Source organism: Apodemus sylvaticus, chromosome 1 (genome assembly GCF_947179515.1).
Source record: "Apodemus sylvaticus chromosome 1, mApoSyl1.1, whole genome shotgun sequence".
In the NCBI taxonomy this organism is placed as follows: domain Eukaryota; kingdom Metazoa; phylum Chordata; class Mammalia; order Rodentia; family Muridae; genus Apodemus; species Apodemus sylvaticus.
The window spans coordinates 84,088,615-84,108,981 of NC_067472.1; the positions used below are offsets into that span (position 1 = coordinate 84,088,615).

Genomic DNA, 20,367 nt, shown 5'->3' on the forward strand with positions numbered 1-20,367 from the left:
TGTGAGGATACATGCAGAAGACAGCCATCTGTGACCGAGAAGAGAAAGGAGTCTTATCTGAATCCTCAAGTGCCAGGGCCTTGACTCTGACCCTCCAATCTTTAGCATTATGAGAAATTACTATCTATTGGTGATGCTGCCCAAACTATAGCATTTTGATATGGTAGCCTGAGTATGTTCCATATCATATTCAAAGTGCTCTGAATAATGAGTATGGGAGGTCTGTTATTGTTCTCAGTCTACAGTTGAAGGACAATAACCAAGGTCACACAGTGAGAGGCGGAGCTGGGGTTTGGCTCCAGAATCTGTCATCTTAACTAAGCTAAAGGTGTGTCTGCCCGCTAATCTCCTACTCAGCCCATCTGGGGTTAGCCCTGTTTAGATGCCACCTGCCCAGGATTAGTCACCCCAGCAAGAGTGGTTTGTCAGTTGAAGGAAGCCCAGCAGTGTCCCTATAGCTCTCCCAAAGATAAAGAAATCAGAGAAGAAAACACCCATTGCGAAGAAAAGAACGAACACGGATGCTTGTAAACGCCCATTGCGAAGAAAAGAATGAACACGGATGCTTGTGTATGCACTGGGAGAGGGAAAGAATGCCTTTGCTTCAGGGCTAGGTGGAGAGGGTGGGAGGTGCAAGTGTCCCCATGTGTACTGCTGCCATCAAGATAGCTACTCATGGGTTCCTTCCTTGCAGGCCTCCTTACCATACTCACTGCCTCCCATGGAGGTGCTGAGGATGGTGGCATTTTCTTTGTTGTTGAACGTGTAGCAGTTCCCGTACATTGGATGGTGGAAAAGCGTGAAGTTCCTATGGAGGAAGGGAAAGGTTAAGAAAGAGCTGGGCTGGGACTTGCCCTTGTGTATCTCAGTTGAAGTCAGGAAGCATTCTGTTAATGGGGAACGCTTTCCTTTGAGATAATGGATGCACATGTGACTCACTGGTCCCATTTTCCCTAGGATGAAATGAACAGGCTCCTCATTTTCTAGGGTTGGCAAGCCTTGATGTATAATTAGACTATGCTTTTGTTCTCCCTTGTATTCCTCTCTCCACTGTCTCTATTTTGATTTGATTTGATTTTGTTTTTGAAATAGGGTCTCACGTGTCTCAGGCTACCTTCAAATTCATCATATAGCCAAGAATAACACTGAACATCCGACACTCCTGCTTCCATCTCCTGAGCGCTGGGAGTAGAGGTGTGTACCACCATCCCCAGGGGTGGAACTCAGGGCTTTGTGCATGTTAGGCAAACTCTTGATCAACTGAACTGGATCCTCAGCCCTGATACTGTATTCTTCATGTCACATGCCGGTACTCAAATCCTTCTACCCTTGAATTTCTCAGCCAACACATGGAGCTTTTCAAACTCTCAGCTCTATGAAAATGATCTTCAGAGAAGGAGTCCCATCCTTTGGCCATCATGTCATTTCTTTACTCCCAGGGTGAGATTATCCTAATCACTCGATATTTGCATGGAATAATATGTATATTAACATATAGAAGGGCCAGAAAGGCTTAGAATACAAAAAAAGAAGATAATTAAACCTTTCAGATTAGAGGGATCACCTTGTAATGTCCCATCAACTTCATAGTCACCACCAGGGATCTAATTATTATATTCAAAGCAGATTGATCAAAATATAAACACTTGGCTATCTGCCTGCCTGCCTGCCTGCCTCCATCTCTCTGTCCCTCCATCCCTTCTTTCTTCTTCTGTATCAGAGTAGTGGCTCTCAGACATAGGTATACATCACGGTAATATACAAATCTACGTGCATGCTATTGGCTACCTTATGTTATTACAGGTAATTTAATGTTTTTAAAGATATCATGATTCCATGCCAGGGACAGTTTCCAAGTGATCCTGAAACCTAGCTCCCTTGTAATTTGTGATTTTCCAACGGGCAGAGTCAGTGTTCTCAAGGCCTACAGGTGAGCTCCAGATACATGGAAAGAACCTGAGCTTAGAGCCTCTAGTCCTCAGAGCGTGTCTCCTCCTGACCTGGCATCACAGGACATCCCATCAAAGAAGCAGGTCACCAGCAGATCTTCGGCAGAATAGCTCATGTTGATTTTCTTCTCTAGAGGCACCTGTGCCATGATATTCATGTAGTGAAGCTTGTACCACTCCTGGATGGCATTGATTCCCGAGCTGAAGGTATAGGTGGCACAGTCAGAAGTGTCATTTGAGCACTGTGAAGAAGAGGGAACAGCAGCCTGTCAGTCCTAGTGTTATCAGAAGGACTGACGTCAGTGACAGATGCCAGGGTAGGTCCTTAAGAACAAGATCGGTTTCCTCTCACTTCTGGGAGCTTGAAGAGGTCAACTTCAAGCCTCAGGGATGAAAGAGAGAGCAAAGCAGGACTTTGAGGTGAGTTCCTATGGCTTCCTACTTACTGTCTGCACTGGACAAGAAGCAACATCAGTTTTTAGGGTCCCAATATATTTAGGATTTAGCTGATTAATGTCACTGTCTTCCTACTGAATCCCCCCATTTCTTATCATAGACACAGTCTAGAAATCTGGGTTCTAGACTCTTATGTTACTTCTTTTCAGGATCTCAGACCAGGCACTAATGTATGGAGTGTGCCACTGACAGAATGTTAGCTGGAATACCAACCTTCCCAGCACACAGCAAGCAGTTGGAAGGGCTCATGCTTGAAATACTTAATTATGAGGGCTCTAGAGAGGCCATGGAACATTCCAGGCATTTTCATCATCCTGAGCTTGGAAAGTCTCCTGAAAGGACAAATGTCCAAAGAATTTGGTATCAAGAGAATCGTGTAAATATCCTTAGAATGGAACCAGGAGGATATCGAGGTCCCAGTAATTTTGATGAGGCTCCTTTTCTTTGTTGAAAATTTGTTTAGGTTGCTAGAAAATATGGCTAGATTCAAAAGTCTCATCATCAAGACTATTAAGGTGAAGAAAAGTCCCTGTCATTGCTCTACTGGTGGCAGGTAAAGGCACAGTGATGCTAGACTTTGTCCAGGAGGATAATGGAATTCACTTTCAGTGAATAGTTGCTTTCTATTATTGCTTGAATGAGATGCGGGGTGTGGGGGGGGGGGGAGATTAGAAGCCTAGCCAAGGCATCTCATGGAAGCAAGTACTACTGGGAACCCTGGTGCATTGCAGTAGTTTATTTTCCCCTTTCTGATATCTGAGCAGCATTTTCTTTGGGGCTCTGTACCCATGATCTATCAGAGAGTAATCAGATACCCTCCCCACCAAGCTTGGCTAAGTAGAATCCCAAGATTGAATCTGTATCTTAGGCATTAACAGAAAGAGTAAAAATGGCCTCTGTAATTCAACATCAGTATTTGAATGAATCCCAGCAGGTCTTGCTCCCTTCTTGATCATTAGGTTTCCCTAAATTTCTGTCCTTTAAAAAGCCCTTATGTGGGTCCTGTCAGAGCCTTAAACATACAGAGGCAGATGCTGACAGCCAGCCACTAGACTGGGTGTGGGGTCCCCAATGGAGGAGTTGGAGGGCTGTCCGGAGGAGCTGAAGGGGTTTACAGACTCATGGGAAGAACAATGGTGTCGGCCACCCAGACGCCCCAGGACTCCCAGGGACTAAACCATCAACCAAGGGGTACACATGGTTCCAGCCAAAAATGTGGCAGAGGAAGGCCTTGTCAGGCATCGGTGGGAGGAGTGGTCCTTGGTCTGGTGAAGACTCAACAGAGGCCCCAACAAAGGGAAATTGAGGGAGCGGGAGGTGAGAGTAGGTCGGGTAGAGGGGGCATATACTTGGAGGCAGGGATGGGAGGAGAGGTTGGGGATTTTCGGGGAGGGGGAAAACCGGGAAAGGTTTTGGCATTTGAAATGTAAATGAAGATTATATTCAATTAAAAAAAAAAAGCCCTATGAGTTAATGGCTCTTTCCTAAGACTTTTTCCATATTGAAGCCTGCTTGAGCTGGCTTCAGTTAGCCACTAACTCATTCTAACAAGGTATAAGTCTTACAGTTGGCGTAATAACTGCAATGATCAAGAAGAGACTGTGAGCCTACCAGCTCCCTTATCTCCCCCAAACCCATGAACTGTGAGGAAGTGAATCTTACCAACTGAAATCCCACCAGTTTCTTCGACTCATGAACGTGCATGACATTAGAAGCCTTGTGAATGATTTTCCCACTGATTTTCCGCTTCCGACCAGTGAAGAAGTCCCTGGCCTTTCCCTTCTCATTCTCATTGAAGACAAGCAGTGGGATCAGGTTGAGGAATCTGGGTGGTGTGCCTTCCCAGGCAGAGCGCATGGATCCTGCTTCCCGGCGTTTCCGAGCTGTACCGTCTGGGACATCTTTGACCCCATACAAGGACAGCAAGGCCTGTTTTGTCTCACTGTCCAAGTCAGTCAGAAGGTCACTCACAACACTGTACCTATCAAAGTGGAAAGAAAATGTCATGGAGAAGAAAGACCCCTAGCATAGTGCTGTAGCTTCTTCATGTCTTCCATCTTGGTGTGTCAGCCCTATGTCTCCTGACCAGTCCCTTGGCCAAAGGGATGGGGCCTTTCACCATTTACTCCATCCAAAATGGCCACTGGCTCCCCACCTTTGCCACTTCTACCTACTCATTCTTGGTTGATGCCCAACCAGAGTTGGAGTCGACTCTTAGGTGCCTCCCATAAAGCAGAAAAGTGAGGCTACATTAATACTTCTAACCATACAGGGTCAGGCTCCATTTCTACCCATTCCACTCTGCCTCTGCCTGCCGGACATCCTCCAACCAGCGCTGGGACGCAAGAGATTGGACTGTCACCTTGACAACACCCAAGCTCACAAAAGAACAAGAACTAGCTGCATGAGATATAATGATATTGTTTTTTTAACTCATCACTATACCAAATGGTCCCAGCCTCTCTCATAGCTCTCTCTTCCCTCCCCCTCTTGCTTCACACTCCCTGCCTTCTTCAAGTTCCCCCTCCTAGACTCCGTGACCCTAGACAAGTTTCTTAGCTTTTCTTTGTCTCAGTTTCCTAACCTGATTATTTTTAAGATGAAGATTTTTTACAAATTGTAAAAAAAAAAGGGGGGTGCTCAACTTGTTTATTATAATCATAAGAAATATAGCTGGGTATGGTGGCTCATAGCTACAGTGCCAGCACTTGGGAGACTGAAGCAGGAAGATCAAAGTTCAAGGCCAATCTGGCTCTTTCTCCAAGTATATAAATAATGTTAAAAATTTCAAAGAAATATATATGCACATAGGTAATGAAAGGGCCGCTATTATTATTTGCAGTAGCATAAATATATGTTAATACTTTACTTCCCTCATAGTATAAGCTCCACCAGGGCAAAGAATGTGTTAGGATTATTCTGTGCTGTGCCCCAGAAAAAAAAAATGTCTGACAATTTGCAAAGGCTGAGTAAATGATTGTGGTTTGAATATTGGTGGAGAAAGAGGACGGGAAAGCTGAGACTGGAGAGAGGAAAGAAGGAATCCTGTGAGGAGACTTTGGAGGTAGAGAAGGAGTCTGAGGCCCGGTTTTGGCTTTGACCTTTGCCTTCAATACATGCCTCTGAACAAGCTTCTGGCCAGTCTCGCTTCTTCTGCGCCCCACTCTCTGCATCGTGCTCTGACAAAGTCTGCTGCATTTCTGACTGGACTTTTAGATGGGTTTCCCATAATTCCAAGGACTCTGATGACCCATTTAGAACAGGTCCTGCCACTGACAACAGGGCAGCACCAAGGGTTGATCCTGTCCAGAGCCCTGGGAGCTCAATTACTGGGCTGGGCTCACTGAGACAAGGGGTCAGGGTAGCAAGGGTGCTTCCGGAAGTCACCTGTGTGTCACTTCTGAGTCAGCCTGGCTTTGGGGGGGAGTGAGGGAGTGAACTCGGGAAGGCTCAGCTGGGCTACACATGTGTCTGGGGGAGGCAGGCGCTAACCTCATTTCAGGCCCTGTCACCAAACAGAACTGGTGAAGCAGCCTCCTCTGCCTTCCTGCCGTAGACACAGCCATTGAACTGAACACATGCAGGTCTGAAACCGATCTTGGCGATCAAATCAAATTTCTAAAGCCTGTGTCAGCAAGTTGGTGTGGCACTCAAACTGCCACACTGGGGGAGGGGCTTTGGCATCTATGAGAGGCCAGACTTCCCTCTCCCAGATGCCAGGACAGTCTCTTACTTGTAGGGATTGATATTGCAGATAGTGACGGCAGGGAAATCCAGTTTCTGAAAGTGGACTTTGATGGAGACAGAGACGGTGTAGAAAGAGAAGACGAGGAGGGCGCACTGCCAGATAATGAGGGCCACTGCGGTCAGCGTGAACGCGATCCACAGCAGGCGCCGAAGGCGGCCTCGGGACACCACGATGCGGCGGCAGCCGTGGGTGTTGGTGTTCAGGCAGTACCAATGCATCAGGTCCTTAATGGTTGGTGCCTGGGGGCCTCGAACAGGCAGATTCTTTTTGATTTTGGCTTTGATCTTCTCTCCAGGCGCCATGGTGAGGACAGGACTTTGCAGCCTGCAGAGTTCTGAAAGGACAGAGGAACCAAGTCGGTGAGCTAGCTAGCAAGCACAGGCCTGTCAGCCTGTGCCTGGAGCCTGCGACTGGAAAACATCAAGCGCACGAGTTCTTAGAGGCCTTTTTCTTCTATGGGCTGAACAGGCTGCGTTCTGAGCCTTTGGCCCCTTCTCCAGGATATTTGCTTTTGGCCACCACAACTGCCTCCTCCTCTTAAGGCCCCCAGGCCTAGCCTTGTGGGGGCAGGGCAATGTGTAACCTGCACATACTGGCTGGACTGGCTGAAGGACCTTTCCCTGGAGTTCCTGGGGCAAGTGCCCTCTCAGCAACCCGACCAGACTTCTCTTATCAGGCAGAGGCACTATAACCTGTGCCTTATCGTTTCCATTGGCCACTTCTTGAGAACAGCCCTCCTGTTTTACGGTGTCTCCTGGTGCCTATGAAATGTCCCTCCTGCACAGAGCACATGTCAGGCAAGGTGTTGCTGGTTGATGAAATCTCCCACAACTTTCCATCAGCCGTTATAGATCTCGTTCTGACCATGTTTTCCCTGACTCTCCTCCATGCTGCTTTCTTATAAGTGAAATGATTTCTGTTTCATTTTTTTCTTCTTACTGTGGTCAATAGCACCTGGTGTCACATCAGCACCATGACTGCTGGCCTCTCTGTTCTTGCAGGCACCATGCCATTTGATCTGGTTTTACCTAATTTAGAGAAGGTACCTTGATTCAATGGCAGCCTTTGGGGGGGTATTGGGAAACGAGTGAGCACATTCACATGTGTGTGTGTTACATCTCACCTGCAGAAGCAGCACACTGTGAGTTCATTCTAGCAATGTGCAGTACATTGTACAGTAGATCACTGTACCATGGGTAGAATCACCAGCCTCATAATTATGTAATCTCTGTATATAAATATACAGTAGTTTATATATTTCAACAATTAGGTGAGGTAGATATACTGCTGCTATCTCCATATCAAAGAGGTGGAGTGACTTGTTAAAGATACGCAGTATGGCTCCTACGTCTATGTGGAGTCAAGGACTTTGATGGTCCCGTCAATTTCTTTTCGTTTTGAAGATGGTGAATAAAATAGTGGGGTTTTTTAAACTTGCCATTTTCATGCCTATGTGTCATTATACTTTGTTCCAATTTGTCCTCTCCCTCATTGCACCTGCTGGGTCCCTTCCCCCTCCTAAATAATTCCCCTTCTGTTTTCATGCCACCTGTATACTGTTCTTGACACCCCCCCCACACACACACACAATCTCTGTCTCCTCGCTCACGGTCCCTCTTTTAATTCCTCTCGCTCTGTCACGTAAATCTAGGTCCTCCATATGAGAGAAAACATCTTTTTGAGAGTGGCTTAGTTTGCTTAACCTAATGATGTCACCATCAAGTTCTCTAGGCAGAATTAGTTTTCTTCCATCCTGAAGTGAAGAAACGTGGTCCAAGGTTGGGGGAAAGTTAGGAGGGGGTTAAAGCTCTCAAGTTTACAATGCTTGTGGGTTTAAGGATTACAGTACAAAGGAATGAAGTACAAGTACTATAGTACAAAAGAACAGAGGCCAGTGGTGAGGTGGTCAGAGCAGCCAGACTGCACCCCCATAATCTGCCCCACCCACTGACTTACATGATTTTTCTAGGTTGAGAAAAACGATCTCTTATTGACAAAATTATTAACCCCTTGGCAAACAGTGTGATTTATTTTTTTTTTAAATGTCGTCCTTTGGGGGGAAATTCTGTGGAGTATGGTGGGGCACACCTTAAATCCCAGCACTCAAAAGGCAGAGGTAAGAGGATCTCTGTGAGTTTAAGTCGCCTTGGTCTATATATCAAGTTATCAAATTCTAGGCTATCCAAGGTTATGTTATAGCAGTCTGTCAAAAAGAAAATGAAAAATGAAAGAGAGAGAGGGAAAGAAAGAAACAAGGAAAGAAAGAAAGAAAGAAAGAAAGAAAAAAGAAAGAAAGAAAGAAAGAAAGAAAGAAAGAAAGAAAGAAAGAAAGAAAGAAAGGGATGGTTCCCTTTGCCAGATGTTTGCCAAAAGCTGGATTCTGGATTCTTGGGGTTCCCATTCATCTCTTCTGCAGAGGATCAACCAGTCATGTGAGGGGACCCCAAAATGTTCACAAATATTTCAACTCCAAGGCAAAGCAAGATTGTAGCTCTACTAGATGATGGGACTTGATTCAATCTGGTGATTTGTTAGAGGACTTTGAAGTGATACACTCAGGACTCATCTAAAGGGTTAGCTCACAGAATCCTCTCAACAATCTTCTCAGGTAGATATCATAATTTCCCTATTACACAAATGAACCGGAGACACACAGATAGACTAAGTAGCTTGCCCAAGGTCATAATAAAAAGTGGCTAGGATTTGAACCCAAGAACACACACTAGTGTTGTTATTGCTTAAATAATGATAGAGGTCGCAGATGACAGCCGCTGCAGAATAATGGCCGATGTCAGTTACAGATGTACCCGTGCCCAGGGTTCCTAGTCCAACATTTGCACCTAATTTAATTCTCACTACAGACTAAATGAGGTATTATTACTATCCCCATTCCACAGAGATGCCCAAGGCCACACAGTATGAAAGAACGAAATAATTCTTTGAAATTCCAGGTTCCTGGTTTCTTCCTGACACCTGCTCTCATTCCCCCCCCTGCCCCAAAACCTTGCCTCCGTCCCTGTCAGAAGACTAAATCTTGGTGAGGAATGACACGTTTGTGAGACTTTGTTCATCCTAGAACTTGGGCACCTAAAGCCTGGGTTCGGGGACAATGTTTTGATTCCCGCCATGCCACATTCTATTCGAAAATAGCTTGAACCTCAGAAGCCAGAACTCAAGGCCCTGGGACAGAGCTAAACTAACTCTCTACAATCTGAGAAGCGACCTGGCACAGTTTTGAGGCAAAAGCCACCTGCTTCGTGCCAGCTATCTCAACGCTGCAGTCACAGCTCCGCTTTCAATCAGCCCGCTTCAAGTGCTTGATTCTTTCTGCAGCAGGCACCTCTGAAGAAAAGCTTTCCCGCGGCTGAAAGAACAGTCGCAGTCAAATGCATGCTCTTCAAGACTCGGAAGTGGGTGAGCAGGGCAGAGAAGATCCGAGATGCGCTCCTCCCACGCACACTGTCTCAGAAACGCCTGTCGCTCAGCTCTGTATCACGAGCCAAGCTCTGAGAAATGTCTCAGCATCCCGCCACCGTAGAGAGAATAATCTTTTTCTTGGAAGCCACCGCTCCCCGTGGCTGCTCAACCCCGGAATCGAACTGACCCGACGCGGCTGGGCTTACCTCTCTGATCCGAAGGGTCACAGCTGTCCTGTATACAGTCTGGAGACGCTCCTCTTCTTCTGGCCTCATAAAGCCAAGCATCTCCAAGTGGCACGGCCAGGAGCACCCGTGGGTCAGGCTCAGGCCCCGCCCTTAGAGTTTCCTCCCCACTCAGACTCCTCCCATACCTGTCCAGGTGTTTTCCCCGGGCCAACCCCGACTTGACTCACCTTAAGCCGCGACCCCGCAGTGCCATCTGCTGTCCAGAGTCAGCTCCGCGCCTCAACCAGGGCTGCGCTGCTTCTTGCAGCGACACCATGCGTGCTTGCTGCCTCCCAGAGGCCACTCTGCAACCTGCATTCCCGCTGGGTCACAGCTCCAAGGTACTTTGCAGAGTCTCCTCACTCCGGCTGGGATCACAGGAGCTCTCTTATCCGGGTTTCAGCAAACATTCCAGGCAGCCTCTTACCCCTCACCCTTCCGACCTGGTCAGGATATGCAAGCATGCAGCATGCGGCTGCTTCAGCATCTTCTAGAGTTCTGCTGTGGGCAACAGGAGCTATTTAACCAGACCACTCATTCTTTGGACCTGCCAGCTGTTTTTCTATAGGGACTCACACAAATTGACTATTAGAAACAAGTTTAGAACGCTGAAATTGGTAGGGATCCAATACAGGTATCAAGTTATAATCCCTTTGAGCTGGGAAGAAACGTGGCCCCACCAAAGACGGGGTGTTAATAAGAACAAAAACATCTTAGACATAAATATGTTCATACTCACCTACAGACCTTGTTAAAATGCAGCTTCTCGAGTTGCGGTTGCAGCTCAGTCGGTGGAGTGCTTGTTTGACGTAACCGAAGCCCTGGGGTTGATCCCCACTACCATATAAACTGAATGTGGTGGCGAATGCTTACGGTGCTAGATCTGGGGTTGAAGTGAGACAAGAGGCTCAGAAGCTCAAGGCCATCCTCAGCTACATAGTGACTTTGAGTCCAGCCTGTGCTCTGATTCAATAGCGTGGCACGGGTCTCAGAAGTCTGGACTTCCGGCTTTCCACGAGATGCCTCTTTTGCCTGACCAAAGACCACAACTTTTGGTGGGTAGAAACATGTCAAACATTATTGAAGAACAATGTAAGGAAAAATCCCCTAAAATCCCTAAGCATTATTTCTTGCAATCAGTGCTCATGGTGAATAATTAACATAATTATGTGCATCCCTCCCTAAATAAGTATTAGTAGGTAGAATTGTTGTACTGGCTAGTTTGTTGTTAACATGTTAACTCATTTGGGAAGAGTTTCAAAAAATGCCTCCATAAGATTTGCCTGTAGGCAGGCCTGTGGTGTATTTTCTTGGTTGATGATTGATTGGGGAGGGTCCAGCTCACTGTGGATTGGTGGCCCTGGGTGCTATAAGAAAGCAAGGGAGAAAGCCATGAGGAGTAAGCCAATAAAAAGCATTCCTCTGTGGCCTCTGCTTCAGTTCCTGTCTCCACATTCCTTCCCTGCTTGAGCTCCTGCCCCAATATCCCTTAGCGATGAACTGTTATGTGGCAGTGTACGCTGAAATAAACCCTTTCCTCACCAAGCTGCTTTTGGTCATCATGTTTTATCATTCTAGAAATCCTAACTAAGACAATTATTATTTGGAATTCACACATACTCATGTATCAGTTATATATTGCATATTATGAGGGTTTAGTTTTTAATTTAGATTCATTTTTTAATTTTGTGTGTGTATGAGAGAGAGAGAGAGAGAGAGAGAGAGAGAGAGAGAGAGAGAGAGAAAGAGAGAGAGAGGGAGGGAGGGAGGGAGAGAGAGACTCACGTGAGTTCAGGTGCCTGCAGAAGCCAGAAAAGGCATTGAATCCCTTGGAGTTATAAGCAGTTGGAAACTACCTGATGTGGGTGCTGGAATCAAACTTGGGTCTTCTAGATGAGCAGCACATGGCCTTAAATACTGAGTCACCTCTCCAGTCGGAAGTTTTTAATATACACTGTTTCCAAATGTGTTGAGATTTTTTTTTAAAACAACAACAACAAAAAAACAAAAAAACAAAAAAAAACCAAAACGGCATTGCATGGTCTGTTCTCATACTATAGCAGAGCTGTGTTTTTCATCTCCTGAGGTATGGCGGGCAGCTTTCCCAGACACTATGCACATGTACTTGAACCCATCAAATTATTTACCTGCTCAGTTTATTGCTACATATATTGTTTCTAAGTATTTACTAATACAAACTATTCTTTATATAAAATGTTGTGTATATCTCTAATTAGGTCCTTAGAATAAATTCCTGCTAGTGGGATTTTTCCCATGTTAATGTACTCAGTCAGTGTAGTTCACATAACAACAGGGACAATTAAAAGGTAGAGGAGTAAAATAGTCCGTGCACCATAATAATAGTAGATTGTGTATAGCTGTCATATAAGAATGTGTTAAAACATACATGTATTAAAGAATATATATGTTCAAAAGAAGGTATTTCTCAATAGAGGTTTGCAAGTGTTTTTATCAATCTATGTTACTTTGTTTTGTTAAAATGGGTGTGTATTAGCAAGGCAGAGTGGGTCACTCCTATAATCAGTACTTGGGAGGAAGCTAAGGCAAGAGAACCACCATGAATCAAAGGCCACTGGAACTACAGAGCAAATTCCAGGCCAGAAAAATACACACACACACTCATTTTAAAAATTAAAGGCTACAATGAAAGGATGTCTGTGTTACTTTCTAACTGCTGGGATAAAGCACCACAACCAAGGCAACTTACAGAAAAACATAGTTTATTGGGGCTTACACTTTCAGAGGCGAGTCCACACGCACCACAGCGGGAGCGCCCACACATGGAAGGGAAGCAGGAGCCTGAGCAGTAGCAGAGAACTCACATCTTGAGATAACCACCACCAGGAAGCAGAGACAGCTAACTGGCCATGGCATGGGCCAGTGAGACCTCAAAGCCCACTCTGTAACACACCTCTACCAACAAGGCCACACCTCCTAATCCCTTCCAAATTCTGGGGACCAATTATTTAAATATAAAGCCTATATACATGCATGCACAGGCAGGCAGGCAGGCAGGCATACGCTAGCCACAGTGCACAAGTAGGAATCAGAGGACAGCTTTCAGAACTATATGTTCTCCTTCCACCATGTGGATCCTGGGAACTGAACTCAGGTGATCATGTTTGGCAGCAAATGCTCTTAGTTGCTGAGCCCAGTTTCCTTTGGTACTCACAAACATCAACAGTCTCACTGAGACCCTCCATTCCCCTGGCTTCTCTGATCTCATGGGTCACCTTCCCTAAAATCAATACCACCTGAAACATTTTCCTACAATAGATATAGAGGTCTGAGGTAAGTATAGGAGTTCAGGGTCTCAGGAGATTACAGGAGCTATGAGGAGAGACAAAGCTTCTGGAGAATCAGAAGCAACTAAAAGGCACATAAGGTTGCTTAGACAAGGGCTTAGACATGTGTGGAATAAAGAATCTGTTATCCAAATCTGTCGGATAAAGAGGCTTGCTCCCACGCTGGCTTCTTCCTCACTCTAGAACAATGGCTTTTGGTTCTTGTGGATGTCATCTTGTGCCCATAGGATGAGAGCAAGTTTATCTGTCCAATCTTGTTCTTTGATGAAGTCTCTTAGAAACTGATTACTGGGGAGTCAGAATCAGGGTCTTTGATTTTAAAATATGTTCTTATTTATTCTTTATTTTATGTGTATGAATGTATTGCCTATAAGTACGTCTGTTACCACATGTGTAGCTTTACTATGGGGGTCAGATGAAGAGGGTATCAGATCCCCTGGAAGTAAAGTTACAGATAGTTGTAAGCTGCCATATAAGTTCTGAGAACTGAAACCTGGGTCCTCTGGAAGAGCAACAAGTTCTCTTAGCCATTGAGTGCTATATGGTACATGTGTGGAGGTCATATTACAATTTTCAGAATGTATTCTCTTCTTCTGCCATGTGGAGCCTAGGGATCAAACTCAAGATGTCAGGTTTGGCCGTAAGTGCCTTTACATGTGAGCCATCTCGCCAGCTCTGGACTGGGTGGGGCCTTTACATTCATTGTGGGGATGCTGCTTCACCCGCAGGAAGCAGGCTTTAGGCAATCAGCACCGTGGACAGCAACCAGGCCGATTTCCCAGCTTCTCAGGGCTTTTATGCAGGAGGTCTCTAAAAGGGGACGGGTCACCACAAAACAGTATTCACAATCGGAACACGGATTCGATGAGAAGGATGAAGGGGCTGAGCTGACATCCTCCAGTCAGTCTATCAGGTCAATATAGATAAAGTCAACCACAGTCAAGCTGCCTTTATAACTAGAAATGTGCAATCAGGCAGCTTAACTCTCTGTCTGTTTTGAGACAGGGCTTCTCTGTGTAGCCCTCAATGTCCTAGCACCCATGCCATAGACCAGGCTGTCCTCAAACTCAGAGATTTGTCTACCTCTGCTTCCTGAATGCTAGGGTTAAAGCCGCCACCACCTGGCTGTGCCATCAGTTCTTAACTCTCTGCTATTTAATGACTTATAGAGTTGTCACACATCGATTGCCAATACTGAATGATCTCCCCAAGGTGAAATGTAGAACTTAGTTGCTGAAAGCCTCTGGTGCAACATTCTCATCAAGTAATCCATGCATGACTATATACAGTTGACTATGTAACAGTGAACTTGAAACTAACAGAAACATAACTCACTTTTGAATGAAGTTTACATAATATATTTTCTTGGTAAGCAATATCATTATCTTATAGATGCACTTTAGTGCCATCTTTTCATAGGGGTAGGCATTGCAAGCAGTGAGTGTGTGGATAAAAATTAAAAAATGGTGTTAGTGAGACTATAAAAGGAACATTTGTATAAAGTATGAGAGTTGATGACAAGATGACCTTATTTTTTACCTCTGACAGGAGAATGCATGCTGCTCTGTGCATCTCCCTATGAGTACCTCAGTACTGAGTTTAGAGTTATATCTCAGGGATTAAAAGAATTTGCAATTATGGAAGTTGTGGGTATTGAGTATTGATTTTATTGTCGAGTCCCTTTCAAAACACTTACTTGTTTTGTGTCTGTGTTTGTGCTAGTGTGTCTATACCAGCGTGTGCTCATACACTGGTATGGGTGCATTCGTGGAGGTCAGAGATTGACTTGGAGGGGTAGGTTCTCTTTTTCCACCACGTGGGTTCCAGGGATCAAACTCAGTTCCTCGGGCTTGGTGGCAGTGCTGTCTCCTTCTGAGCCAGCTTTCTGGTTCTTGTTTACTTTCCTTTAAACCAGGGGTTCTCAACCTTCCTAATGCTCTGGATTTGTGTATGGCTCCTCCTGGTGACCCTCAACCACAAACTAGTTTGTTGCTACTTCACAATTGTAATTTTGCTACTGTTACAAATCATCATGTAAATATCTGATATGCAGGGTATCTGGTATGTGACCCCTGTGAAAGGGTTGACCAAACCCCTTACAGGGGTAGAGACACACAGGTTGAGAACCACTGCCTTAAACCAGCTGGACCTGTTCCTCTTAGATTTTTTTTCCCCACTCTAGGTGTGAGAAGCAAGAAAATATTCAAGGTTTACAAAGGTCGCAGTCCTTACAATGGCCCACAGGGCCCTACACGTCTTGTTGTGCGTCTCCTTTCTTCTTGTGTTTTAGGGTAGATGATTGCATTACTCATTTGCAGTCTTTCTTTTCTCTACTGTAGGTGCTCACAGCAGTAAGTCTTCTAATAACTCTGCTACATCTCATTCCACCCGATGTTCTGCATATTCATTTTCACTTGTCTCAAAGGATTTTCTAATTTCCCATGTGGAAATTCCCTTTTGATCTAGATGGTTGGGGGGAAAACTTCTTTATTCTATGATTTTGCCATTCCCCAATTTTCTTCTCTGAATTTCTGCTTTCATTCCCTTGTGATTAGAGAACAACTCCTGTGGTTTGGGTCAGTGGCAACAGAGACCTGAGTGTTAAGGACTTGGTCTGGCTATGTAGTAAATTTGTGGCCATACTGCACTGCATTAGACTGTAGTTACAGTCTGGAGAGAAAAGGCACAGCTGGATAGAGAGAGGTGGGTGCTGTGGGAAGAAGGACAGAGAAGAGGGCAAGTAGGGTCAGCAGGATGGGGGGAGCAAGAAGGAGGGGCAGGAGGATGGAGAGGATGGTGATTAAGGGAAAGGTTGTGGTTGGGAAGAGGTGGGGGGGGATGGAGGATGTGGGGAGATCAGGCATTCAGGAGGCTGGGACTGGGAAGTTCATTTTAATGGAAAGGAAAGTGACTAATTGCTCTAAAAAGCACTGACAGAGCTACTGGGCTCAGGCCTTAGTAACAAGGAAGGATCAGAGTGAGAATGTAGCCTAGAAAGTTCTGGACCTGGAGGAAAAACAATGTCAGTGAACATTCATTCAATTGTAAGTGATTTGGTTGGTTGGCTCTGGGGGGAGGGGGCATTGACTAGTTGGCCATATATATATGTCGGGTCAATATACATACTATGTGAATATGTAATGTAAATGACATATATGCAATCCCTGGCTTGCTATTTGTCTCCTGATGAAGCTGATGGAGCGAAATGGTTTGACCAACAGCTCACTTCATAAGTAACTGAGCTTTATCATGTTCTGAAGTGAACTCTTAGAGAGAGCTATTAATTTAGATTATCAAATCAAAAGAGAATTTTGCTATTCCAATTGGTATTACTGATCTTTTCAACCATTTCTTTTTTTAGGCTTCGATTTTTTCATTTTAATTTGTGTGGAGGGGCACACACCACAGGATATGCATAGATGTCAATTTTGTGGAGCCAATTCTTTCTTTCTGCCTTTATGTGAGTTCTAGGGACCAAGGATCTCAGGCTGTCGGGCCTGTGCAGCAGACATTTTTTACCACTAAACCATATTGCTGGCTTCCATCTTTTAAAAAATTGAAACGCACTTGAATTTTAAAAATGTATTCCCTAAATCTGCTTCCCTACAGACATTTATTTATATTTTATGTATGTGAGTGTTTTGCTTATATGTGTCTGTGTGCCTCATGCATTCAGGACATTTATTTATATTTCATGTATGTGAGTGTTTTGCTTATATGTGTCTGTGTGCCTCATGCATGCAGTATCCATGGGACCTCAGAGCTCCAGGAACTGGAGTTACAGGTGGTTGTGCTGTCATGTGGGTGCTTGGAGTCAAACCCAGGTCTTCTGCAAGAACAGCAAGTGTTAGTGAACTTAAGCCATCTATCTTTTCGTCCCCTGTACTTGTTTTTTTTTTTAATTATGTTAATCATAAAATGTTAAATAATTCAGACAAAATCTAAAATATTGCTTAATTAGTATGTGCCCAATACAAATTACCTTATTCCTAACAATTGTATCTATTATTTCAGACTTAAAAGTTGTTATAGAAATAACATTTTTATTACCTAAGCAAAATCATGGATGTCGCAGGCATCTTTCAATAGGTAAGTAAATAATTAACCAAACGTCAGCACAACGATGGGATATTAGTCAAGAACAAAAAATAGGGACCGTGGAAGTAAAGCACGCAATGACTTGGATAAACTTCAAGAATACGTGTTTGGTGGGGGTGGGGCACAACTCCAAATGTTCTCTAATCCCATCTTCATTTGCATAACGTTCATTTTTTGGTGTGTGTGTATATGTAGTGTGTGTGTGTGTTCATGTGTGTGTAGGCACACTTGAGTTCATATGCCCATTGCATATATGGCAGACAGAGGTTGGTCTCAGGCGTCTTCTTCAACTGAGCTCCATCTTGTATACTGAGGCAGAGTCTCACCTAAACCCAGAACTCTCCACTAAGCTACTGTAGCTAGACACTATGATGTGGAGATTGCCCATCTCTGCCTCCCAAGTCCTGTGACTTTAGGCAGCCACCATGCCTGCCCACCTGGCACTTACGTGGGTGCTGGAGATCAAATCTGGTCAAACCTCTGACAAAACCACAGAGATGGAAAACAGATTGTGGCTATAAGGTCCAGGAAGGGAGTCCAGATGGAATGGGTGAGATCGGAGAGAATTTCTTTGTAGAGACAAGCCTGATTTATGTCTTGGTTGTAGAATGAGTACAGAAATCTCTACATATTTACAAAGTGTGCATCCTAACACTGGTGAAAACCGGGGATGAAAAAGTGGATCAGGGTTTGTCCACGCAGAGGACCCAAGTTTGGTTTCCAGCACTCATACCAGGTAACACTCAACTGCTTGTAATTCCAGCTCCAGGGGATCCGACACCTTTGACCTGCAAGGGTCCCAGCACTAATGTGTGCATATCCACATACACATACCAGCACACACACACACACACACACACCATACACACCACAGACATTTACAACTAAAATAAATCTTTTAAAAAAAACTGTAGTAATCAAGTAAGACCTGAGTTTGGTCAACAGTATTGACCAACATAAATCTCCTAGTTTAGATGTTGTGCTTTAATTGTGTAAGGCGTTGCCTTGGCTGGAGGATGAGGGGAAGCTCAAGGAGCTCTGTGTGCTCATTTTATAATAGCGTATATTCTGACCATGAACATGGTATATTCTTTTACTTACGTAGGTTCCCTTAATTTTCTCTACAATGTTCTTAATTTTCAGTGCAGACCTTATATGTGTCTTTTCATATCTATTTCTAGTTATTTGACAGATCTAGGATGATGACTTGCCTGGGAAAATATGGCCTCTAGTGCAAGAGTGGCCCAAATGTTGTGGTAGCAACCAAGCCCTCTCTGATTGTATTTTAAAGTGTTTCCTTTTGGTTTTACTCCTGCCTAGAAGTAAATGCAGTTGTCCAAAAGTGTTACAGAGACCCCCATCTCCTGATCTCATTGACATTGCTGTTCTTAGCCTGTGGTCATCACCCCCAAGATCACAAGATGGTTGTAGTATTACCAGGCCTCAAAAAGGAAAGGAAGAGGAAGAAGAAAATGAGGAGGAGGAGGAAGAAGAAGAGAAAGAGGAGGAAGAAGGAAAAGGAAGAGGAGGAGGAGGAAAAGAAGGAGGAAGAAGATGAAGAAAAGGAAGAGGATAAGGCAGAGGAGTAAGAAGAAGAGGAGGAAAAGGAGAAGAATGAGGAGAAGAGGAAAGAGGGCAGAGAAAAGATAGTACAGTGCATGCACCAAAACTGAAAAAAAAGAGCCCCCAGCTGGATGAAGTGGTGCATGCCTTCAATCCCAGCACTTGGGAGGCAGAGGCAGGTGTATCTCTGACTCTGAGGCCAGCCTGTTTTATATAGAGTCAGGACTACATAGACAGACTGTGTCTCAAAAAAAGGTGCTTTCTTAGAATCCCTGAATTTTTTTGTCTACTTGCATTCCATGTCGGTCACTAGGACTGGGTCTGGCTATTTCTATATATGTATGTATATATATAAAGACTTTCTGCTGGTACATTGCTCTTTCAAGCACAATCAATATTCTCCTGGCAAGCCATGAAGAGAAACTGGCACCAAGGAGGACTGGGTAACAGCAGGCTGGTGTAGAGCATGGGGCATCTCTTTCACAGAGCCAGCATCACTGTCACAGGGCCATTTAAGGAGGTGTCCGACACAACTGACCACGTAAATGTCTACAATGCTGATCTGAGTCATGCACTGTAGTCACATTTTTTTCTCTTGTTCAGCTCCTGCATTTTCCTTAGGGCTACAGTGGATTACTTCTGCCTTAGGGCCACAATGGACTGCTTTTGCCTGCATTGTTTTCTGTCATTGTATTCATTTCTCTCCAATCTGTTCAACAGCATTTTAAAATTCTGCTACTTTCTCTTTCTTGTAGCCAGACACACTGTTCCCCACCTTCCTTACTTGAACCATCCCCCTTAGAGTCTTCTGGACTCATACACAGTCTACACTTGTGATTTCTTAAGTACTCTGTACTTTTCTTTAGCCACTCTATTGGATTTTCTGTATCCTGGCTCTCTGGTTAGACTTTAAAACTAAACCTTTTGGTTCAGTCAATTATGATTTTCAATAGAGTTTTGATCAAGAAGTGAGTTGTACACTTGTAGTGCGCATGTATGTATGGATTGTAGGGGGTCAGTGCGCATGTGTGTATGGATTGTAGGGGTCACTGCGCATGTGTGTATGGATTGTAGGGGTCAGTGCACATGTGTGTATGGATTGTAGGGGGTCAGGGATAAGCACCAAGTGTCTTCCTCTATACTTCCCCTTTTGGAACAGTCTCTCAATAGATCTAGAGCTCATTGCTTTGGTGAGACTAGATGAACATCAAGTTCCCAGGCCCCACCTGTCCCTGCTCCCCAGAACTTGAGTTTCAAATGTATGCAGGGACACCTAACTTTCACATGGTCCCTGGGGACTCAAGCACTTTCTCCACTGCATCATCTGGGCAGCCCAGGAACTACATCTTTTGACACAATTGCATGAAAATGACTTTATTTCAGCCTTATGCTTAGTTGCTAGCTTGGAAATCAAATTCTAGCTTGAAAAATTGTTGTTTTGTTATGTTAAACAAGAGTTTCTCTGTATAGCTCTAGCTGTCCTGGAAGTCACTCTATAGGCCAGGCTGTCTTTGAACTCAGAGATATGCCTATCTCTGCCTCCTGAGTGCTGGGATTAAAGGCGTGCACCACCATCTGGCTGG

General features: G+C 44.6%; 1 protein-coding gene across 1 annotated transcript in view; it reads right to left on the bottom strand.

The window, feature by feature from the left end:
• Window positions 1–6,455, bottom strand: part of Scnn1g (sodium channel epithelial 1 subunit gamma) — a 29,779-nt gene extending 23,324 nt beyond the window's left edge. Inside the window, exons 1-4 of the mRNA XM_052174849.1 lie at window positions 6,139–6,455; window positions 4,068–4,386; window positions 2,001–2,191; window positions 705–808 (exon numbers count right to left, since the gene is read on the bottom strand). Of these exons, the coding sequence (XP_052030809.1) occupies window positions 705–808; window positions 2,001–2,191; window positions 4,068–4,386; window positions 6,139–6,455 (931 nt within the window). The remainder of the gene's footprint in view (window positions 1–704; window positions 809–2,000; window positions 2,192–4,067; window positions 4,387–6,138) is intronic.
• Between the last annotated feature and the right edge of the window lie 13,912 nt (window positions 6,456–20,367).